We start from the raw sequence: 25,713 nt of genomic DNA, 5'->3' as shown, positions 1-25,713 counted from the left end.
TGGTACTTTTCAATTCTTTTCCAACACCATAACTCAAATGCAATGATTCTTCTGCAGTCTTCCTTATTCATTGTCCAACTTCCACATGTATATGAGGCAATTGAAAATACCATGACTTGGGTCAGCCACACCTTAGTCCACAACTGATGTATTTGCTCTTAAACACTGCAAAGTGGTCTCATTCAGCAAATTTTCCTAATGCAATATGTCATTTGATTTCTTGACTACTGCTTCCATGAGTGCTGATTGTGGATCCAAACAAAAACAAGTCTTTGATGACTTCAATCTTTTCTCTATTTATCATGATGTTATTAATGGGTCTAATTGTGAGGATTTTAGTATTCTTGACATTGTGGTATAATCCATACTGAAGGTTTTGGTCTTTGATATTTGTCAGTAAGCATTTTAAGTCTTCTGAACTTTCAGCAAGCAAGGTTGTATCATCTGCATATCGCAGGTTGTTAAATGAGTGTTCCTCTAATCTTGATGCCACGTTCTTCTTCATATAATCCAGCTTCTCAGATTATTTGCCTAGCATACAAATAGAATAAGTATGGTAGAAGAATATGACCCTGGTGTACACCTTTTCTGATTTTAAACCATTCATGTCCCCATGTTCTGTTCAAATGACTGCCTCTTGGTCTATGTACAGGTTCCTCATGAGCACAATTCAGTCTTTTGGAGTCCCTGTTTTTTGCAGTGTTATCCATAGCTTGTCATGATCCCCACAGTCTAAAGCCTTTGCGTAGTCAATAAAGCACAGATAAACATCTTTCTGGTATTCTCTGCTTTTAGTCAAGATTTACCTAACATCAGCATTGTAATCCCTCATTCCATGTCCTCATCTGAATCTGGCTTGAACCTCTGGCATCTTTTTGTTAATGTACCATTGCAGCTGTATTTGAATTATCTTTTGCAACATTTTACTTATACTTGTTATTAATAATATTCCCTGATGATTTCTGTATTCCACTGGGATGGACACAAATACGGATCTCTTCCAATCAGTTGCACAGATAGATGTCTTCCAAATTTCTTGGCATAGATGAGTGGACTTCTCCATTGCTACATCAGTTTGTTGAAAGATCTCACTTTGTATTCCATCAATTACCAGTGACTTGTTGTTTGCCAGTGCATTCAGTGTACCTGGGGCTTCTTTCTTCAGAACTCTTGATCATATGCAAACTCCTGAAATTTCTTTTTGGTACAGTAACTGTGTATTCCTTCCATCTTCTTTTGAGGCTTTTTGCATCATTCAATATTTTGCCCATAGAATCCTTCAGAATTGCAAGCAAGACTTCAGTTTTTTCTTTAGTTCTTTCAGCTTGAGATATACTGAGTGTGTTCTTCCTTTTTGGTTTTCTAACTCTATGTCTTTGCACATGGAGTGATCCTGCGTGCATTTAAAATGCTGGTGTCATAGCTTCTAGCATCAGAGCAACACACAAGACAGACTGAATGACAGCTAAATGGTGGAGCCTGAACTTGAATATAAACAATTGATGGTCTGTTCCACAGTTTTACCCTGTGGGCTAATAATATTGAACTTTTCCACCATCTTTTCCCACAGATGTAGTTAATTTGATTCCTGATAATCTGTCTCCTGACATCCATGTGTATAATCATCTTTTACGTTGTTTTGAAAAGTTGCTTGCAATTAATAAGTGGTTGGTCTTCCAAAAGTCTACCTTGCATTCTCCAATATCATTTCTATCACCAAGGCCCTATTTGCCAACTCCTGAACCTTCCTCTTTGTTTTCAGCATTTGCATTCCAAACACCAATCAATGCATCTTGATTGCAATTTTGATCAATTTCAGGGTGAAGAATCTCATCTTCACTGGCTTTAGTGGTTGGTGTGTAAATCTGAATAATAGTTGTATTAATTGGTCTTCCTCGTAGGTGTATGGATATTATCCTGTCACAGACAGCATTGTACTTCAAGGTAGCTCTTGAGATGTTCTTTTTTGATGATGAGTGCTATGCGGCGGTTCCTCTTCAATATGTCATTCCTGGCATAGTAAGCCATTGATTGTCTGATTCAGAATGGACAATACCATTCCATTTCAGCTCACTAATGCCTGGGTTATCCATATTTATGCATTCCATTTAATTTTTGACAACTTCAGTGTTCCTAGATTCACACTAAGCATATTCCGTGTCCCATTAGTGAGTGTTTGCATCTGTTTCTCCTCAGTTTGAGTTATGGCCCATCAGCACATGACGTTCCCAAAAGCTTTGCTCCATTCACATCCTAACGGTCAACTCTGCTTTGAGGAGGTAGTTCTTGCCCATTGGTTTTTTGAGTGCCTTCCATCCTGAGGGGCTCATCTTCCAGCACTATGTCTGACAATGTCCTGCTGCTGTTCAGAAGATTTTTGGTGACTAAACATTCTAAAAATACTTCACCTCTCTTTCTTCTGAGTCTGTCTTAGCCTGGAAGTTCTGGTTAAATTTTTCTACCATGGGTGATCCTGCTGGTGTTTCAAATACTGGTGGAATCGCTTCCAACAACACACAAGCCACCACCGTAAGACAAACTGACAGCGGAGTAGTGGGTGGAAGTCACTGGATGGAAAAATGGTTGAGTCCTCAACTCTCTGAACTTTGATGGTTCGAAACCACCCAAAGGCACGTTGGGAGAAAGGATAATCTGTTTGTTTCCAAAAGGTCACAACTTTGAAAATGTCACAGAGCACAGTTCTTCTCTGCAACAATTGGGGTCATCCAAGTCAACAAAAGCGCAACTGGTAAGGCCCTTGGTTGGTGCAAACAGTTACTTTCTCAAATGCTAACTGAAAAATTGGCCTTTTGAGTCCATGCAGAGAGATACCTTCCAAAGAAGAGCCTTGCCATCTACTTTGAAAAATGAGCCACTGAAAACCCTGTGGAGCTCCGTTCTCCTCGGACACATTACATCACTGTGAGTCAGAATTGACTCCACAACACCTTTGTTGGGTTTGTTTTGATATGTCAGTATGCTCTGAAAAGTGGAGTACACTATGGAAACATAATCATTCTGGTTGCTCTGAACTCCCAACACCAAGTTTACAGGCACAAAAGATATTAATGAAGGTTGGATATATACCTACTTCAGTGGACTTCAATAAAAAGGTATATCTCAAAACTTTAACAAATACATGTACTTAATATATTCTTTTTTTTCTGCTACAAATAAAGGGTGGCCTTTGACTAGAATATAATGTTTGTGCTCCAAACCTCCATATACATGAATTTCATTTTTATGTGGTCACTTCATTTCCCTTTTGCCATGCAGGTGAAAAATAAGTTCAATATACATCTTTACTGGACATCCTAAGTGCTGAAACGGACTGTTCCCATGAAGAATGTAGCACTATAGTGTTGACAAGAAACAGAGACCTTATATAATAGTCTGTTCACTTGTGATTCATCACAATTGCGACATAGCACAGTGTTGTAGTTGTTGTTGTTGTTAAGTGGTGTCAAGTCAGTTCTGATTCATAGTGACCCAGTATAGGGAAAGCCTCATCTTCCACACAGAGTGTGCTGTAGAATTAAAATATCATTTACATTTTATGTAGAAAATATTATAAAATGCTACCATTTAAAAAAATTCTGTATTTATATTACTTTTTAAAAACTTCCATGTATGTTAAAATATTTTAGAATTTCAGAAATTATTTTACCCTGGAGAAACAAAAGACTCAAAATATGTTTTGGTTGGAGGGGAGAAGAAATGACCGTATCATCCAACAAGCTGGGCTGAGATTTTCAAGCTGTTTCTGTAATGGGGGAGCGGGGAACCCATAGTTTTCTTAAGTTTGGATGGCTTCCAAATGAAAACTACTTTTTATAGAATATAAACGAAGCAAGTATGTATGATCATGTGATCTTTTACTAGGCGTCAGCCTTGTGCTGAGCATCGGAAATTTCTGTGGCAACCTTGTATGTAAGGCTTTATTGTCAGGGGTCAGCAGGCTGCCTAAGACGCTAGTTAGAGAAGAACCTGAAGACAAACTAGTGTTGTAGGGCCAAATTCCTTAAGATAATGTCACGATAACCTTATTTGAAGAATAAGGTACATGTATATTGTTGTTAAGAGCCTTCAAGTCAGTTCCGACCCATAGTGACCCTGAATAAGGTTTCCGAGGAGCAGATGGTGATCTCCTAGATTTTATATATATATATAAAGAGGGAGAGAGAGAGAGAGAGGTGGCGCTATGGGTTAAACGCTGGACTGCAAAGTTGAACGGCAAGGTCAGCGGTTCCAGCTCACCAGCTGCTCCTCAGAAACCCTATACAGGGTTGCTATGGGACGGCACTTAACAACAATATATATATATATACACACACATACATACATACAAAAGTATTTTTACATAGGTATAAGGAACTCTGGTAGCACAGTGGTTACGAATTGGGCTGTGAACTGCAAGGTCAGCAGTTCGAAGCTACCAGCTATTCCGCGGGAGAAGGATGAGGCTTTCTGATCCGGTAAAGATTTACAGCCTCGGAAACCCTGTACAGGGTCACTATGAGTCGGAACCGACTCCATGGCACACAACAACAACAACAACATAAGATATATACATCCATCCGTATATATCTTATAGAACATATATGAGTGGTCTTCAAAAAGTTTGTGGGGAAAAATTGCATTCTTACTATTCATTTTCCCACGAATTTTTGAAGCCCCTTTGTATAGCATATAATATGCATTATTGTGCCATTGTATATTATGTTAATATATGTAATTATATACATGTGGTCCCTAATTTTGATGGGACTCTGCTCTGCTCTGACCACTCTGGTGTAAGTCAGTTCTGACATAAATTGAATACCTCAAAATTAAAAAAAAAAAAAAAATTATTACTGCCTTTTATCATTATCTTTGTAAATATCTTTATTTATTTTGGGGGTTGGAAACATGACATATGAAACTGCAGGTATGTTTTAATACATCGTACATATTACTAAGGACTTTGTTGTTGTTAAGGGCTATTGAGTTGGTTCCGACTCATAGCGACCCTCTAATGGGTTACTGAGGAGCTGCTGGTAAACTTGAACTGCCGACCTTGTAGTTCAAACCGACCTTGCTGTCTAGTGCATTAATCCACAGTGCCACACCAGGACTCCATTACTAAGGATAAGATATACCAGAAAAGCTCAAGGTCATAAGTGCCATTTGTCAGAACTGAAATACACAGTAAGTCGGGGACAACCTGTGTTATAATTATATGTAATGGAAATGCACAGAGACATACATTTGTCTGTCATTTCTTTGTTTTTGTTGTTATTGTAAAAGGGAAAAGTATGATTATCTGTTATACAGCGGACACTGGGTGGCTTGGTATAGGTAGCATTCCAGATGCTGCCCTGTTTTGTCTAAGCCTTGGATATATATTGCTAGGTGTCAACAAGTATAGTGCAGACGGCTTTTACTTTTACTCATTGATCCTCAAGTCTTATTATTCTCACAGCATTGGAGCGTATGCTACTTGGTATGTGGAGATGTATACATCTGGGGACCATCTTCATTTAATGTAAGCTGTGTGCAGCAGTGACGCTTCGCCTTTATTTCTGCCTCTGGCTCCATCATTTGTAATGACATTCCCATCTATAGCATCTCCCACTGCATGTTGTAATCCTTACTGAGAGTAGAACTGTAACTGGGGTGGAGGGCATAGAATGCTCCCTATAGAAATTGCATTTATGACCACCTTACCACCAGTTTGAGAAACAGTAATTGAAAATAAAGTGCAGTCATGTGTAGGTTTGGGTGTCATTTCTTTCCCTAATGGATCCTGGCATAGGCCTGACACCTAGTAAATGATCAATAAATATTTGTTGAGTGACTTAGCTAGCTGTGTAATCTTAAGCAACCCACTTAATCTCTCTGGATTCTGTTTCTTCATGTGAAGAATGAGGAAAATAGATTAGGTGACCTCTAAGGCTCCTTCCGGTTGTAAAGTTATATGATTCTGTGATTGGACCTTTACCTCCAAGGAGCATTAATTTGACAAGAGTGTGAAGGATGGATCAAAGTGAGAGCTGAATGAGGTTTTTTTTTTTCTCTCTGAATTAGCCTAATAACTCCTTATTAATGACTTTTTTTTTTGTACTTATTTACGTTGGTTTTTTTTTTGTTTGTTTGTTTTAGTCCCTACACCCCTCCATAATTTTACATATGCAAGCTGTCATTCTCTGATAGGATTGTAAACTCTTTCAGGACTAGAATCCTGACTTTATTTTTCTACTTCTGGGCACCTCAAAATAAGAAGACATGATAACGCCAGGGAGTTCGTGTAGTGTTCACACAGCTCTAATCTTTGAAGGGGGTATAATTTCCCCTTTTCACTGCAGAAGAAGCTGAAGGTCAGGGAGGTGAAGTAGCTTACTCAGTACCATTGCTGTGTGTGCGCTGCAAATTAAGCTCAGATGACCATTGTCCAGGGGTGAGGCTCCAGTTCTTCAGGCAGTCTCATTGAGGGACTTAAAGACTTTGCTCAGGCAGAGTCCAAGTTCAGTTTCAGTGCAGCCATTGGCTCAGTTATAGGGAGCTGCTCCCTTCTCTCTGAGAGTCTTTTGTTTGATGCTTGTGTCATAGGTGTCCTGCAACGTATTGTATTAACATCGTTTTTCGTGTCTGAATAAGTGTAGCAGTTTTCCTCTTGGGTTCCGTGTCCATCTACTGCGTGGTAGTGCTAGGTGCCCTTGTGTGACTGTGACTTTATAGCAGCCCCATGTGACAGAATGTGACCGTCCTAGAGGGCTTTCTTGGCCCTATGTGTCTTTACGGAAGCAGATCTCCAGGTCTTTTCGCATGAAGTCACTATGTGCGTTCAAATCAACAACCTTTCAACCAGCAGCCTTGTGCCTAACATTTCTCCATCAGTATTACACCCTCAACAGTACTGCGCTTAATCTTCTAGGTTCCTTTTGTCTTCTGCTAATTGTCTTTGGCTTTTTCAATAGCAATCTATATTATACAAGGTATTAGGAGAATATTCATACTTTGGATGCATTATCAGGAGGGACCAGTCCCTAGAGAAAGACATCATGCTTGGTAAAGTGGAGGGGCATCAAACAAGAGTAAGACTCCCAAGGAGATGATTTTGACACAACAGCAGTGGGTTCAGTTGTAAGGATGGCACAGGAGTGGGCAGTGTTTTGTTCTGTTGTGTATAGGGTCACTTTGAGTCAGAATTGACTCCACAACATCTAAATAATAATAACAACAAATACGTGACACACGTGTGCATAGAAGGCGCCCTGGTGGCAGTGGTTAAGCATTGCTAACGGAAAGTTCAGCTGTTGGAATTCACCAGCTGCACCCTGGGAGAAGCATGTGGCAGTATGCTTCCGTGAAGATGAACAGCCTTTGAAACCCTGTGGAGCAGTTCTACTGTGTTCCATAGGGTTGACTGTGAATCAGGATCGATTCAACAACTCTGTACATAAATAACTTTTTGTTCATTAAATCATGTATCCTTTTTGTACCAGATACGGGTGACCTGAACTTGATCAGTGGCAATGAAGTTTTAGAGAAATCAGTGATTTAAAAATTCTTAAGGAGGCTAGGAACTGTAGACCCAGAGAGGGAGAGAGGCTGTGTGCTGACGACCAGTGGACAGGCTTGCTGGCTATATATACCCTTTGGTTGGTTGATGATGCATGGAGGGGATTGTAACCATGGTAATGAAACAATATATGATAGGATGAATGTAAAGCTCATGTTCTCCCATGTAAACTATCACACAATTCACAATAAAACATAAAAAAAAAAAAAATCTTCAGGAGGTTTACACAATAGATCTTGATAATCAGCCATAAAGGGGGTGGAGATATGGATAATGCTCAAGTTTCAGTTGATGTGTCTGGGTGGTTGGTGACATTACCATCTGCAGCGATAGGGAACAGAGAAAGATAAGTGAATTTGGGAGGAAAAGGTAGACACTTCCTTTTAGATATCCTGAGTTTTAGGTTTCTGACTGGACACTGTGGAGAGATTTCCTCTAGGCAGTTAGATAATAGATTTGTATCTCTAGGGCAGTACCTGTGCTTGAGTTCGGAATTTAAAATTAATCACCTAGGGAGAGAATGAGAAAGAAGATGGCAGAGGATGAAACGTTAACATGAAAGGGACAGGCAGACAGAGATAGAAAGCATTTCAAGCAGGTGGAGAAAGAGCAGCTCAGAAACAGGAAGGGACCAGAAGGTGGTAGCACAGAAGCCAAGGGAGAGGTACTTCATAAGAGCCAGACTAATACATCCATTCATTCAACAAACGTTATCTGAGCATCCCCTAGGCACTGTGCTGGCTACTGAGGAGAAAGGACTGTTTGAACACTGCAAGATAGGAATCTTTGCTCTGTTGGATCTGTCTACTGGGTAAAATGAACATTAAAGTAATAAGCATTCTTTGTACATTTGTGCAAAATGTACTAAGAATGGAACTGGAGGCTAACAAGGAAAATAGGAAAGGGGCTTATCCTTGTCTGGGAAGTCAGTAATAAATTATGAGCCATGTATGTCAGAGTAGATACGTACTCCATAGGGTCTTCAAGGTTGTTACCTCTGAGATTTAAGTTGTCAGAGACTTCATTTTACTTGAATCTACAATCAACGCTCCTGGAAGCAGTAGTCAAGAAAGCAAAGGACATATTTTCTTATTGTTGTTGTTGTTATGTGGCGTGGAGTCGGTTCCGACTCATAGCGACCCTGTACAGGGTTTCCGAGGCTGTAAATCTTTACGGGAGCAGAAAGCCTCATCTTTCTCCCACGGAACGGCTGGTAGTTTCGAACTGCTGACCTTGCGGTTCACAGTAATCACTATGCTACCAGAGCTCCTTCAAACTCCTGCAAAAGACCTCTTTAATGTGTTAAAGAGCAAAAATGTCATGTTGAGGACTAAGGTACACCTGACCCAAGTCGTCGTATTTCTGTTCCCTTACATGCATGCCAAAACTGGACAGTGAATAAGGAAGCTGGTAAAAGAGTCAATGCATTTGAATATTGAATATCGAAAGTACAGTGGACTGCCAGCAGAATGAACAAATCTGTTTCAGAAGGAATATGGTGGGATTGCTCTTTAGAAGTGAGGATGTCTCTCATACTTTGGACATATTGTCAGTAAATACCAGTCCCTGTAGAAGTAAAGTGCAGGGTCAATGAAAATGAAGACGACCCCCAAATAGCTGGATTAACACAATAACAATAATGTGCTCCAACATAACCACAGTTGTGAGGATGCCACAGGACTGGCTAGTGCTTCATTCTGTTGTGCATGGGGTCTCTCTAAGCCTGAACTGACTCCACCTAACAACAACCACCAACCTTATTTCTAACAACAACCTTTCTTCTCAGAAGTACCTGGTTGGATTTGAACTGCCCACCTTTTGAGGGCTTAACCATTTGTGCCCCGGGGGACACCTTAAAAAAGAACTAGTCTCTAAGAACCACTTTGCCCTCTAAGAAGGAAGGACTCACTCAGAGTCCCTGGGAAACAGAATACCTGCTGTGCTTATCACAAAGACCCTGTGTGCCATGACCCAGAACTTAGTCTCAGAGTTTGGGGGAAATTTGACTTTGGACCTCACTCCAGAGCATCCTTCTGGTCCAGGGTGGTTGGTAAGTGCCTTCCAGTCGGTTCCAATTCATAGTGACCCTGTATAGGGTTTCAGAGGATTGGCTTGTGGGTTTGGGCAGCTAATCTTGCAGTTAACAGTCCAATGCTTACCCTACTGTGCCACACCAGGAATCCCTGGTTCCAGGTTGTTGTTGTTAAGTGCTGTTGAGTCAGTTCTCACTCATAGGGACCCTGTATAGCGTTTCCAAGGAGCGGCTGGTGGGTTTGAACTGCCGACCTTGTGGTTCCTAGAGAAGTGCTTATCCTACAGCACCACACCAGGAGCCCATTGTGGGCATTGCCAATGGCAAGTACTGTTTCTGATTTCTTTGACAATGAATGGTATTTGGACTTCTAAGCATTCTAATCACAACATCTGGTTCTTACAGTGCATGGGTACATACAATTATTTTTGGGTGATTTTGTTTTTTGTTTTTATTTTTGCTGATGGGCTAAGAGAGATTAATGTGAGGCAAAAGAATGCAAATAGTCCTGAGCTAGCTTTTTTAGCTTTGGAGACTTCTGGAAGAAGAAACTTTGTGTGGATGCTTTAAACGGCACTCATAAATGCTACATCCCATAAATTGTATCCGTCCGTACGCAACTCTGTCACAGAAAGGCTTATATGTCCCTTCTGTGCTTGTCCTCATCGTACTATCAACCAGCTGCCTCTCTGAGTGTCCACAGTATGACTTGCTGTGAGCACAAAGAGCCAAGAGGAAAGCCGTCAACAGGCCTGTCTCTTAGAGCAGGTCTTCACACACTTTAAATGGCCATAGCAAAAAAACAAAAAAAAATGTCGATGCTAAACAGCAGTTATTAAAAATAAAAAACTGTTCCACATTCATATGCATTTATTTATATGACTTTTATATGATTCCTTTTAATAGATCTCTAAAAGAAGAACACCTAAGTCTCATCATTTCTACTGACCTCAGAAATAGGTTTATGTGTTTTCATTTAATATCAGTAGAGGTTATATTTTATATCAGAGCTCACTAACTAGTGGTTATAGATTGGATCTGGCCCACACATCAATTAGGTCAACATTAAAAAATTGTCAGCAGTTAAAAATGAGAAGTTTAATATAAAATTGTAATTTTCCAGCTTTTCTGAACAATCTGAATTTTTACCAACCTTGGGCCCAAAGCTCTGTCTGACCACAGCTGCTGGTTCTGAGTAGTGGTGGCCCCTGTAGATAGGGGAGAAGCGTGGCAGTGACTTTAAATTCTCTTCCAGCTTTACTCATTCAGAGTTCCTGCAATGGAGCTTACCTAGGGCTGCTGAGAGCACAGATCAGCACAAGTTAAATGATGGGCCATTTGGCAATATTGTCACATTTCCAATGAGTGTCTCCTTTGACAAAGCAGTTCACTTCTAGACATGTATTCTTACAAATTTATAGTCTCACTTATCAGGGGGCTTCATAAAGCTCATGGGGGGGAAACATCTATTATCTTTCAATTCCATTTTTCCACAAACTTCTTGCAAACCTCTCGCATTTGCAGAATTACGTAAGCACATTATTCATTGAAGCACTGTTTATGATAGAAAAATATTGGAAACTATTTCTCCCTAGACTAACAAAGAGAAAATTGCCATTAGTGAACTCTTCCTCATGGCGACTCACCTTGTTCATAAAGGCTGTTTTATTCTCTCTAACTCTCCAGGTCTGTCTTCCAAAGTGCTGCTGATAGACTGGAACCTCTAATCTTCCTGTTAGAGTCACTGTTTGTACCACCACCAGTAAGGGACTCCATCCATAGATAAAGAACTGTGGTGTGGTTTTTTTTTGTTTTTTAAAGAAAGAAAAACAGCCTGAAACATACAATTGAATACTATAGCCATGTATATAAAAAGAGTAAAGAAGCTTTTTATGAATTGGTATGGAGTGATTCTAAGATACATTACTGAGTTTAAAAGAGGGTTAGTTCGTCCCTAACTTGTAATGTATTCGAGTTATAATGAACTGCATTTTCCAGGGTAGTGTCCAGAAGCTTTTTGGTAAAGAGTACAGTGGCTCAAGGCCTAGGTTTGAGTGTCCCTTGTGTTCTTGACCCTTTACTTGAGAAAAGTGTTAGACATAGGGCAGCTTTTCTAGGTTCTCAGGAGAAACCCTATCTTTGAGCTGACACTGTGGTTTTCACATCCTTCCACTTCCAAGCCTCCTCACCAGCTGCTCCTTGGAAACACTGTACAGAGTGGCTATGAGTCAGAACCGACTCCATGGCTCTTAACAACAGCTAAGCCTCCTCAAGGAGTCCTGGTGGTACAATCGTGTAGAATAATGGATGGATAATAGTATGCTACTATTTGTATTAACTGACTGAGGGAGAATATATATGTGTATCTGTCTATGCATAAAACATCTCTGGAAGAATATACAAAATGCATGTAACATTGATGGCTTCTCTAAGAGAAAGCGGGTAGCTATGTGACTGGAGTGGGAGGGCTAATAGTCACAGAAAACCTTTCTGTGTATTTCATGATTCTAAACCATGTCACCTATTGCAAATAAAGATATCCTGTTCTATAGACATTTGCATTTACAGTGTAATATATGCACAGCAATGAGGGATTATTTATACCTTACAAGATTTCAGAATTAAAAGATTTTTTTACTAAGAGTTTTCCATGGGAGGTCTGACTCTTTAAACTGTTTCTCTTGTTTTGAACTCTTCCTGTATAAAACTGTACAGACTTTGATTTCAGGTCTGAAGTCATGTCTGCTTTCAGTGTTCCCTGAAATCAAGAGTATCCTGTGTCGTGTCAATTAAAGGAAATGGACTTTCCATTCAAGGTGCTGCATATGGATCCAAAGAGATGATTTCTTTATAAAAGGATGACCTTCACTTGTTAGATCCAATTAGGCATCTTTCCAACTATATTTCATCTCAATGGGACAAGTCTACTGCTCACAATCAGTCACTGTGATCTCTTCAGAGGCGAATAGTTTGGGTTCATGGTCATAATGGAATGGCTTGACCAGGCAGCCTCCATAACTTGAGCTACAGTGACTGTTGATAGGGATTATGGGAGTTGGATATTACTTTGTAGAATTCACATTTAAAGCATCTGGACATGCCTGATGATATTCTAGATATGGTACATATGTTAAGGAGGTGCTTCAAAGAGTTTGTGAAATAATTCCATCGTCTTTTCATTCCTTTTTGTCCGCGAACTTGTTGAAGCCCCTTGTACATCTCCTTTCATGACCTTAGTAAAATAAATTAACTTAGAAATGACGGACCAAAAAGGAAGAGGGAAGAGGAGCAGTGACATGAATTAGTTCTGAATCAAATTTCTTTTTATCTTTTTTTTCCCTTCCATCATCTCATTATTAAATATGCTGTAAATCTTGCCTCTCTGATGACCTTTTTTTTCTTATTGGATTGCTCTCGTTGTTCTAATGCCACCTTTTCTGATATTAAAGGCACTCAGAGCCAAAGCTATTAAGAAGCAATGATTGCTAGATGATCTTTTTATGGTCACATGGACAGTCTTGAGGAATATTGCTCTGTCCCCAAAGGGAGAGGAATAGAGCATTTCTGTTTCATATTATGTATTTCCATCATAGAATTGTTGGTCATGCAAAGATATCAGCTTGAGGACTAAGGTGCGCCTGACCTGGTTATTTTCAGTAACTTCATATGCATGTGAAAATTGGACAGTGAATAAGGAAGATCATAGAAGCATTGATGCATTTGAGTTATGGTTTTGGAGGAGAATATTGAAAGTGCCACGGGCTGTCAAAAGAATCAACAGATCTGTGTTGGAAGAAGTGCAGCTGCCAAGCTTTGCCTCTCATACTTTGGACATATTGTCAGAAGGGACCATATGGAGACCATATGGAGAAGGATATCATGTTTGGTAAGGTGGAGGGTCAGAGAAAAAGAGGAAGACCCCCAGTGAGATGGATTGGCACAGTGGCAGCATCAATGGTCTCAAGCATGGCAACATTTATGAGATTGGCCCAGGACCGGGCAGTGTTTCATTCTGTTGTGCATGCATAGGGTCACTATGAATCGGTACAGACTTGACTGTTCCTAATAACAACATTATTGCTGGTCCTCACTCTGCCACTCATTAAACTTGGAGAAGCCATTGCATGTGCTCACGTAAAAAATGGAAAGCAAGTTGTTGCTACTTTACATGTATCAAAAATTGATTGTTGGAATCAAATGAGATTATATGAGGGGACTTCATAAAGTCTTTGGAAATATTATATATTTCCATTATAGTGTTGTTGGTCAAGCAAAGATGGTAGCTTGAGGACTAAGGTGAATTATCTTTTCATTCAGTTTTCCATGAACTTTTTGGGGCTCTCATATACACAACATATAATCTGTAGTTCCTAATTTATGATATATTGAAGTTACAGTGAACCACATTTACCACACTCTACTGTCCAGAAGCTTTTTGTTAAAGAGTATAGTGGCTCAGGGCCTGGACTTGAGTGTTCCTTGTGTTCTTGACCCTTTACTTGAGAAAAGTGTTAAACATAGGTCAGCTTTTCTAGGTTTTCAGGAGAAAGCCTGTCTTTGAGCTGACACTATCGTTTTTACATCCTTCCAAGCCTCCACACCAGCCACTCTTTGGAAACCCTATACAGGTTTCGCTGTGAGTCGGAAGCAACTTAGAGACACTTAGCAACAACAACAAAGCCTCCTCAACCAGGAGTCCTGGTTGTGCAATGGTTGTACACTAGGTTGCTAACAAAAAGTTGGTCAGTTCAAACAGCACCACCAACTGCTCTGTGAGTGAAAGCTGTAGCAGTCTGCTTTGAATTGAAACCTTGAAACCCTTTGGGAACAGTTCAGCTCTGTCAACAAGGTGGTTACGTGTCAGAATTAAGTGGAAGGCAGTGTGTTTTGTTTTAGTTTGGAGCCTGTTACATGATGTGGTAAAACATAAAGAACCCAGGTCAGGGCATAGAACAAAAAGAGGAACCATAGAAAGTTGCCATGGTTTCTGCCTGTTCATGCCAACCACGTGATACTCTACAGCGATGTAGAGTACTAAAGCTGGAATCAACAGGGTGAGATCAGACTCTTGGCAGCTAAGCTAATCATTTAAAAAACCAAACAACTCGCTGTGGTCAGGTTGATTCCGACTCATAGCAACCCTAGAGGATGGAGTAAAGCTGCCTTATATGGTTTCCAAGGCTATAAATCATCATGAAAACAGACTGCCACATCTTTCTCCAGTAGAGCAGCGAGGAGATTTGAACAGCTGACCTTTTGGTTAGCAGCTGAGTGCTTTAACCATGGTAGTGCCAGAGCTCCTTAGCTAATAGTTTGTTGTTGTTATTGTTAAGTGTTGTGGAGTTGACTTTGACTCATAGTGACCCAGTATAGGGTTTTTGAGGCTTTAAATCTTTTGAGAGAATAGAAAAGTCTGTCTCATCTTATCCCATGAAGCAGCTGGTGGGCTCAAACCACCGACCTTGCGGTTCACAATCCTGCACTTATCCTTTGGAGTATGTCTAAATTTCTTGTGAAAATTGCTATTTAATGTTTCCTACTACAATTTTTCTCAAGCTGGGAGAACTGAAGAAAAAATTTAAGCCTCAACTTTCGTTATCGAAAGATTCTCTGGGCAAATTATTGGATGATGCAGAAAGCATCAAGAGAAGACGCAAGGGGAATACACAGAGTCACTATACCAGAAGGAAATGGTTAATGTTCAACCGTTTCAAGAGGTAGCATATGATCAAGAGTCAATGATACTGAAGGAGGAAGTCCAAGGTGCATTGACGGAATTGGCAAAGAACAAGGCACCAGGAATTGATGGAATCAAAATTGAAATCTTTCAAGAAAGTGAGGCAGCACAGGAGGTACTCATTCATCTCTGCCAAGAAATTTGGAAGACAACTATCTGGCCAACTGATTGGAAGAGATCCTTATTTGTGCCTATTCCAAAGAGAGGTGACCCAAGGGAATGCAGAAATCATCGGACAATCTCTTTGATATCCCATGCAAGTAAAGTTTTGCTAAAGGTAATACAAAAACGGCTGCAAGCGTACATTGACAGAGAACTTCCAGGGGTTCAAGCCGGATTCAGAAGAGGCCGTGGAACGAGGGATATCATTGCTGGTGTCCAATGGGTCTTGGCTGAAAGCAGAGAATATCAGAAAGATGTGCTTTATTGACTACACAAAGGAAAAGCTTTCGATTGTGTGGATCATGACAAACTATGGACAACATTGTGAAGTATGAGTATTCCAAAACACTTAATTGTGCTCATGAGGAATATGTACCTGGACCAAGAGGCGGTTGTTCGAACAGAACATGGGAACACTGAGTGGTTTAAAATCAAGAAGTGTGTGACAGGTTGTATTCTTTCACCATACTTATTCAACCTGTATGCTGAGCAAATAATCCGAGAAGCTGGTTTATATGAAGAAAAACATGGCATCAGGATTGGAGGAAGATTCAGTAAGAACCCACGATATGCAGATATACAACCTTGCTTGCTGAAAGTTAAGAGGACTTAAAACATTTACTGATAAAGATCAAAGAGAGCAGCCTTCAGTATGGATTACATCTCAATGTAAAGAAAAAATAATCCTTACCACTGGACCAATAAACATTCTTATCAGCAGAGAAAGGATTGAAGTTGTTAATGACTTCATTCTTCTTGGATCAACTATCAACACTCAAAGAAGCAGCAGTCAAAAAATCTGCTGCAAAAGATCTTTGTAAAGTGTTGAAGAGCAAAGATGTCACCTTGAGGACTAAGGTGCGACTGACCGAAGTCATTGTATTTTCAGTAAACTCATATGCATGCAAAAACTGGACAGTGAATAAGAAGGACCATAGAAGAATTGACACTTTTGAGTTATGGTGTTGGAGGAGAATATTGAAAGTGCCATGGGCTGTCAAAAGAACTAATAGATCTGTTTTGGAAGAAGTGCAGCCAGAGCGCTCCTTTGAGGGCAAGATGGCCAAACTTCACCTCTCATACTTCAGACATATTGTCAGGAGGGAGCAGTCACTAGAGAAGGATATCATGTTTGGTAAGGTAGAGAGGGTCAAAGAGAGAGAGGAAGACCCCCAACAAGATGGATTGGCCAAGTGGCAGTATCGGTGGGCTTAAGCGTGGCAACAATAGTGAGGATCAGGCAGTGTTTGGGTTTGCTGTGCATAAGGTCGCTATGAGTCAGTACCGATTTGATGGCACCTAACCACAACAACTACTGCAATTTCTTAAGTTCTTTTTATTAACTTTCATTCTAGCCACTATTGACGGTGCTCATAATATGTAATGTTCTTATGAGAATTTCAAAAATTCTAAAGATAGCTCACTGCCCCTTACTTTTTATATCCTGACGTTAATATGGACAGAAAAAAATTATAGGTTAGATATTTAGTTGTTCTGTATCTCTCCATTGTCACTTTTTCACTGAATATATCTGTATATTTTCTAGTTTTATGCAGGTTTTTAATACTTCTATTTTGTGCATCCTGTGATTTGTTTTACAGCATTCAGATGTCCTCCTGTACTTAGATGCTGTAAACTTACAGAATGCATGCCTTATTACTGACTTTTTGATCATGATTTAATGTATAGTTGCCGTCATAAACTATAGCTGTGCTTATTTCATTTAAAAAAAAAAATCATTTAGTAAATTATTCCCCTAGGAAAATACGAAAGCTGCATGAAGTGTGTTATTTATTTTAAAGTCTTCTGACATTCTTAACTATGAAATTATCTATAAAGTTACTAATTTAGTGCAGATTGTATAAAGTGGGCATTTTAATTTTGGAATTTTGTGCTTATATAAACAGGTTTACCTAAGGTAAGTTCAATTAGCCAAACGATCCCTTCCTTTATTATTGCTGCATCTATGTCTTCCAGTTAAGAAAAATTTTGGAGGTAATTCAAAACTGTAAAATGCTGAGTACATATTAGTATCTTCTTATAAAAGTTGGAACACATTCAGTTTGATTAAACTCTGCTTCATTAGATTCTAATGTGCTATATATAATGTATTTCAGAAACTCCAGAAAGGAACTTAATGACATACGATTTGAGTTTACTCCAGGAAGAGGTAAGCTTTAATTGAAATTATTATTTTATTGCCACGAAGATCATTTCAGAAATTGATTACAAGCATGTGGTTATAATTTGCTGTTCAAAAATGCTTTAAAATAAATAAAGGAAGGAAGGAAGGAGAGCAGAGGGGTGGGCAGGGAGGAAAGGAAGGATTTTCAAAAATTGTAGAAATTATCAACTGAACCACTGATGAGTTCTGGTGTGCGGCTATCGGATAAGCCCTGGAGTGCTAACTGCAAAGTTGGCGATTCAAACCCACCAGCCGCTCCTTGGAAACCCTATACAGGGTTGCTATGAGTTAGAGCCGTCTCAACGACATTTTAGCAACTATTGATTGTGACACTGTAGGATAAGCACTGGACCACTAACTGCAAGGTCAGGGATTCAAACTCACCCAGCCGTTCCTTGGAAACCCTCTACAGGGTCACTATGAGTTGGAACTGAGGTGACAGCGCTTAACAACAGCAGCAGCAATGATTGACAACATAAGTCCCAAAGTCACATGCTGTAGTGTGTGAATGTGTGTAGATAGCAGCATAACCATGAAAATAAGTACCGGCAAAGGAATGACGGGCCTAAAGGAGGTTCTGATGGGAGTATTGAGACGGGGTATGGACAGCAACCAGCTGTGCCACAGAGAACGCTAAAGTACTTTTCCCTCTCTCTTCTCAGTTCAGGTTCCACAAGTGTGGGTGGCTCTGTATGCTGCAGGCACCCCTGGTATCGTAGGTGTTAACAATGCCAGTCTGGTAGCTGAATAGAGTTTTAGTATTTTAAACAGTTACTAAAACCGCTGAAACATTTGCCTGCTCCCTCGTTAAGCTCTCCCACCATGTAATAGAGCCATGTATTAATTCTTGGTATCCCCAATACTTGGCAGAGAAACTGGTAGTGGGAGAATCCCAAGTAATCTTTGTTAACTAGCAGATAAATATCATAAACAAACAGTCTCTGGAGATAACAAGATTAGTTGTAAATTTATGTATTTATTCTACTATTTGTTATTTAATTTACAACTAAAATAACATGGAGAAGCAAAAATCAGATACCAGTGCTCAGATTCTTTTCCATGACCCATGGCTTCAAATTGTTAGGTACATGAAAACAACTGCCATTTCCACGCTTACTACCTGTATGTTTATGAGGATACATTTGAAAGCTTATAGAGTTCTGTATTTGTCTACTGTAAATACCAATATGCCACATACATTTTAATTTGATTTCAAAAGCTATATTTGCTAAAAATTTGTTGTTCAAGAATTTCTAGTTTGATCTCATTCAGGCAGTGAACTGCTCTGACCTCCCTGTTACCACCATCAGCAGTGACGATAACAAACGCAGATGCTGACAGGAGCCAGAAAGAATGTTGGGAACTTAAAGAAACCTGAGGACAAACCCATTACATTACCATGGAGTGGATTCCCAGTCAGCACCTCTCAGGGCAGAGTAGAACTGCTCCATAGGATTTTCAAGGCAGAAATCTTTATGAAGCAAACTGCCACATCTGTGGAGAGGCTGGTGGATTCAAACCACCTACCCTTCAGACAGCAGCCAAGAGCTTTCACCAGCACACCACCAGGGCTCCTTAGAAACCAGAAAGTCCTATCTAGACGCATTCACATTCAGTTTGTAAAAAAACACTGCCAACCAAACTGTGCCAGATGTGGCCATAGACCCATGAGTCCCTGATTTCTAGTTTCTACAAGAAGGAAGGTTTAATGACTCTTAGCATGTTTGTATAAAAATAGCACATGGAATGCCTTTCACAAAGGTAAATAGGACCCTAATGGCTTTGCCAGTGGAGCTTTCATTCTGAAGACATCCGTCTTGGACAGCTTAAAAATTCTCTAACATTGAACAAAATCTTTGTTATCAAAGACCTGTGTTTTGTCCTAATATAAATAGTTGAACAAGCAATGCTGGGATAAAAATCTAGTACTTATATAACAAATGTTTCAAGTATAGTAAGTTGTAAGAATCGATTCTTTAAGATTGTCCTTTTTCATCTGATTGTTTAAAATTACCTATAGCAATAAAAAATCAATTGTAATTTTAAGAAGCAACAAAGAAATGAATTTCTGAGGTGAGGATTTTTGTGGATATGATGGCCCTATCGGCATTCCTGGGTCATTGTGTTTGCTTTGCCAGCTTCATTTGCCATTGTTAGATTAAGAGTTTCTGCTTTGGTTGCCAAGACAGAAAACAAAGTTTTAGCTTCCTGGTGATTGCCGGCATTCTTGGGGCAGCTGTGCACTGAGCCCCCGGTGTGTGTCTCACAGTACCTCTGTGATTATGAATGCTGTCTGCATTTCAGACATTGTCTGCAGCCAACCTGTGTAAGCACACCATGTGTGCATATGTTTGCACTGTATGTGCACATGAATATTGCATATAGGGCATAAAATGTATATTACAAGCATATGGAATATTTTCTGTCCTCACTCGATAATAAGTCCTTTGTGTTTATTGTTTTTGCAACATGCTCTGCAAATTGAACATTAATACATGATGTTTTAAAAATAAACTTATGTAGACACCAGGAATTTTAAGTAGTTAAAAGGAAAATAAATCACCAAGGAAGCAGTTACCTTTAACTCTATGTTCGAAGCTGTTACTGATATCTGACTATGTGCATATAAAATGTCGACTTAATGACAACCACATAAACGTGTAAGTTTTCATTTTGACCATCCATTGTGACCCATTTGTCCTTTCAATAGGACTCATATTTTTCCTAGAAGTCCTGAAAATAATAGGAGCTACACAGTACACTTCAGGCATTTGGGAATGTTTGGCTGTGTTTGCTTATTCAATTTTTAGTTATCTCCAGTGATTATTGTGGCTCCTTACTCAAGTATAAGATATTATCAATATGTGAGAGGTGGTGTTAGCACATGATTAGCGAATGATTTAAAAGATGATCAGTCATTAGAAATGCAGAGGTTATCTACTGTGGGCCAAAGGCTTCCATAGACACTATAATTCAATCTATGTCTTTTCCTGAGATTCTGATGGCATCTAGGCAGGTGCAGCTTATGAGGCTGAGTGTTCTTGCAGATACTGTACAGATGAGTCCGTTTCAGAGTAGAGCCTTTCATTGTGGTGTTGCCTGGGGGGTGGAGTGGGGGTGGGTACCAAGCTATTGGGATCATTTTATAATGAAGAGACTCTTGTAAGGTGGTTCTTGAACTTGTGGCAATAAAATCTCTTGGACAAGATCCATGGTAAGCCTACATTATGTGGGGTTGCATAGTTCAATAAGATTTCTTTTTTTGTTTTGTTTTTTTCATTTATTTCTCTGTATTCTACTTTGTTATGAAATGGATCAGGAAAATGATAAGAGTTTCACAGTTTTTCTGCAAGTATAAATATTATCTGTTGGATCTCAAGCTTTTATTGGTGATTGGGGAAATTGAGCCAGATATGAAGGACAGAAAGAGCATACGCAGCATATAAAGTATGACTCAGATGATCTTAGGTGGATGCATCATCATCAGACACCATTTAGTGGTGTGTTACTGTGTCACTGCAAAACCCAAGAACTGTGAAAGATGAGTGTACCTCCAGCTACACAAGCACATGTCCACACACACACACACACACTCTTATATAGCATCTGAGAGACACAGAGGAAGCTCGGGAACCAGTCTGTGTTGAGGACAGCCCATTGGCATGATGTACCGCAATTCAATTCGATGCTTGTTTGCTTCAACAGCTCGATAACAAATGTTCCCAGACTTTAGGAGACACTTAGGTCACTCTGCCATCTGGATTGTCACTGGCTGCTGAGCGGTGTTTTTGTTTGTTTTGTTTTTGTCTTATTATACTACTGTGTGCTTACAAGGACCTCAGAAGGTCATGGGGACCAAGTCATCCCCTTTGTAAAACACAGAGGTGTGTAGTGGTTCTTTTGAGCACATTGTAATTTATCGATTTCCTTTTACAAAGTCTGCAAAAAAGATGTCTCCGTGTTATCATGTTCATCTATAACCTTTCAATTAAGTCATTTAAGCTTTATTCACTTGCTGCAGTCTGTTCAATCCCATTTTTATGAGATTGCTAACTCCTGTCACTTATCATTGGGAAACCACATTATTTTGCTCAACCACATTTTCCAAGGTGATGAATCTGTTGTTATCAAATGATACTGTCATGTTAAAAGGATTTCTTTACAGCATACATTTAATAGTCCAGCAGTCCATAGAATGTTTGTTCCAAATATAAGGTGCATCAGATTCCACCCATTCAACCTTTGACATCTAAACTCGGGATCAGTAGCGACTAATGATAGAAAAGGTTTGAAGTTGGCTGGTGTTAACCTTGGGAAGAAAGGCAAGACATAACTCAGAAATAACGTCTAGAGGTGCATTTGCAGTTGAATTCAGATGACAAGCAGAGGCTAAACATTTCTTGTTTCACCAAAAATGAAATAAAAAAAATTAATTTGTGTAACTTCTGCACAATAAATAGCAAGTTGGAAATTGTGCATGGCAAATGTGTTTCTGGTTGCCTCTGATTTTTCTTCCTGATAGAATTTAAATTGTTGAATTAAAACACATGTGGGTGGTTTTAGTAAATGAAAAAAATATTTTTTACACTGCACTGGGTTGTTGGTTTTTATTTGATAGTTACTAATACATATTCATTTCACATTTGGACAGATACGGCAGATGGCGTTTCTCAGGAACTCTTCTCTGCGGGCTTGGTCGATGGTCATGATGTAGTTATAGGTAAATCATCTTTTAGTATGCAGTATCATTTTCCTGATACATCAAATGGGAATGTGTTTAGAAACAAAAATTTTCATAAAGGAACTACTTCACCCTATGTATTTTTGGAAAATTTCTTCTTAAATTTTTATCTTGGAGGAAGAAGTCCATTTAAAAACCATGCTTAATTTTTTTTTGAGACAGCTGTTATTTTTGTATGTATGTTTCCTGCATCTTCACATCACTTGTTTGATGAGAGACTTCAGTTATGGCAATATAGCAAAAAACCTAAAAGTAGGACCCCAAAATCCAAGCCAAATGTTACAAATTCCATGCACAGAAATATGGAAACCTCTGAGGTCATTTCTCTGGAATTTCTTATTCTTTCTTTGGACTCAGTCCGGATACATTTAGGTGCTGGTTTTCCCAGCCCTCAGCAGTATTCTTCATGAAATCTTCAGCTTGGGGCCTTAAAAATCACTCGTGCTTTTTTTGCATAAGGAAACAGAATCCTAGGGGCTCAGTGGTTTATCATGGGGGCTAGGCTTTAGAAGAGACAGGGCAGGAACCTGGATGCTTCACTTTTAGACTATGGCTCCTGTTACCACGTTTTATATGAACAGATGGCTAATAGAGAGAGGGAGACCTGCTAGATATAGCCATATTGATAGGAGCCAAAAATACTGCTAAACCTCTTGACAAGGGAGGTAGAAAAGTTCCAAGAGATAATTCTATGGTTGTCATTGTCATTAAGAGCCATAGAGTTGGTTTCAGCTCATAGCAACCCTGTATAGGTTTCCAAGGAGCGACTCGTGAGTTTGAACCTCCGACTTTGTGGTTCAAACCAACCTTGCAGTCCAGTGCTTATCTTATAGCGCCACACCAGGACTCCCCATACTTCCATTTGTTGTTGTAATGTGCCGTGGAGTTGGTTCTGACTCATAGCGACAAGGTCTCCAAGGCTGTAAATCTTTACGGGAGCAGAAAGCCTCATCTTTTTCCCACGGAACAGCTAGTAGTTTCGAACTGCTGACCCTGAGGTTCACAGCCCGATTTGTAACCACTACGCTACCAGAGCTCCTTCCCATACTTCCATAACAGCTTCTAAATTAATAGAGATTTTATAAGATCGCCCATTCCTGGGTATTTTTAAAGATGACCCTAAGTAAACAAGATTAGTTAACATAATATTAATTAGAATTATGATCTGTTAATTGTAAGAACACTCTATTGATTAGGAGATTGTGCATGCTAAGATTTTCTTCAAAAATATCAAAACCCAAATCGATGTTTAAATTGACATGCTCCCCCTGAATGACACATTATATACCTTTAAAAATCCAATTTATTTGTAATAAATTATTTCCCAACAATACTGGAAGATGTGACTGAGAGGGACATTTAGGGAGCTGTACGCATTTTAAGGAGCTCTGGTGTAGGTGGACTAATGCATCAGACTGCAAAGTCATTTGAACTGCAAGGTTGGTGGTTCAAACTCACCAGCCGCTCCTTCGAAACTCTATACAGGGTCACTATGGGTTGGAATCAACTCGACAGCACTTAACAACAACAACAAACACATTTTAAGGAGTCCTGGTGTGGCGCTGTGGGTTAATCTGCTTGACTGCGAAGTTGCTTTGAGATACAAGGTCGGCGTTTCATGCTCACCAGCTGTTCCTCGGAAACCCTATACAGGGTCTCTATGGATTGGAATCGATCGATAGCACTTAACAACTCACTTTAAGCATAATTTGTTAGTAGACGCTCTATAATATAGATCATTATAAACCAAATTATTTAAATAAGAATAACTGGGTTTATAATGGGAGATTAGAATTTTGACTAAAGAATCAGTATCTAGTATGCCATTGGTAAACGCATGATACATCATAAATGCACAGATACATAATATACTAGACTGCAAAGTCAGCTTGAACTGCAAGGTTGGTGGTTCAAACTTACCAGCCGTTCCTTGGAAACCCTATACAGGATTGCTGTTGGTGGGAAACGACTCTGCAGCACTTAACAACAACAAGGGTTGGAGGAAAGGGGTAATGACTGCTTATGGGTACAAGGTTTCTTTGGGGAATCAGAAAAATAAGGACAATATTACATAATCTAGGGAATTTGCTCATAACCACTGAATTGTGTACTTCAAAATAGCGTATGTGAATTATATCTCAATTTTATGAAGTCAGGTTGTATCAGTTCTGAAGTCACAACATTACACAAAGACTTCTCAGTGGCCTATAACACCCTTCACATCTGTCCCCTTTCCACCTGTCAGACCTCCTGTCTTCTACTCCCCCCCTTGCTCACTTCACTTCAGCCACTACACGCCAGAAGCATTACTGTTTCTTCGACAGGACACTGATTCTCCAGATACATGCATCATCCCTTATCTACTGTTGTTGTTGTTGTTAATGTGCCGTGGAGTCGGTTCCGACTCATAGCGACCCTTAAAGGGTTTTTGAGGCTGTAAATATTTTACAGGAGCAGAAAGCCTCATCTTTCTCCCATGAAACAGCTGGTAGTTTCGAACTGCTGACCCTGAGGTTTACAGCCCGATTTGTAACCACTATGCTACCAGCAGGTCCGCGGGAGAAAGATGAGGCTTTCTGCTCCCATAAAGATTTACAGCCTTGGAAAGCCTGTACAGGGTTGCTATGAGTCAGAACCGATTCCATGGCACATAACAACAGCAACAACAATGCTACCAGAGCTAGGATGTGCTTAAATAGTCCCTTTTCCAAGAGGCCTACCCTAACCAGCCTACTTAAGATTGCACCCCACAAGCAAATCCCTGCCTTCTTCATGACTTTATGATCCTAGCTGGTCTCGACCCATTTGAGAGGCTATGAATTATATAGCTTTTCCCTTATACATACGTTTCTTGAAGGCCACAATTTTTTGTTTTGTTAATGGGTATGCTCCCAGTGCCCCTAAATGGTTGTATCACCTAGTAGGTGCCCAGTAAATACTTACCATAAAAAAACGAATCCCATTTTGAAATATACAAATGTCTAACAATTACTTTGGAAATAAAGGCTGTTTTGAATGTAAGATTCCAATCTTCTTGAGGACAGGTACTTTCAAGCTTACAAAATACTAAGGACATTTGCAAATGCGAAACAGGCTCATTTGATGACAGCTGAAAACATCTAACTCACCTGAGAGCAGTGAGATGCAGAGGTCTGAATGGATTTTTATATGAGCTTTTTTTCATCTTCCATAATATAAAATACGTCATCTGATCTCTTGACTGTTGCTTCCACGAGAGTTGATAGTTGATCCAGGAAGAATGAAGTCCTTGACAACTTCAATCTTTTCTCCGTTG

At 39.6% G+C, this 25,713-nt stretch overlaps 1 protein-coding gene across 1 annotated transcript in view; it reads left to right on the top strand.

Moving 5' to 3' along the window:
- Window positions 1-25,713, top strand: part of STK39 (serine threonine kinase 39) — a 413,881-nt gene that overhangs the window by 305,496 nt on the left and 82,672 nt on the right. The window contains exons 16-17 of the mRNA XM_006867035.1: window positions 17,610-17,662; window positions 22,329-22,397. Coding sequence (XP_006867097.1) covers window positions 17,610-17,662; window positions 22,329-22,397 — 122 coding nt within the window. The remainder of the gene's footprint in view (window positions 1-17,609; window positions 17,663-22,328; window positions 22,398-25,713) is intronic.

Source organism: Chrysochloris asiatica, unplaced genomic scaffold (assembly GCF_000296735.1).
Source record: "Chrysochloris asiatica unplaced genomic scaffold, ChrAsi1.0 scaffold00099, whole genome shotgun sequence".
NCBI classification, from domain to species: Eukaryota; Metazoa; Chordata; class Mammalia; order Afrosoricida; family Chrysochloridae; genus Chrysochloris; species Chrysochloris asiatica.
The sequence above is the reverse complement of the archived record's forward strand: the minus strand, read 5'-3'. Positions and strand labels throughout refer to the sequence as shown.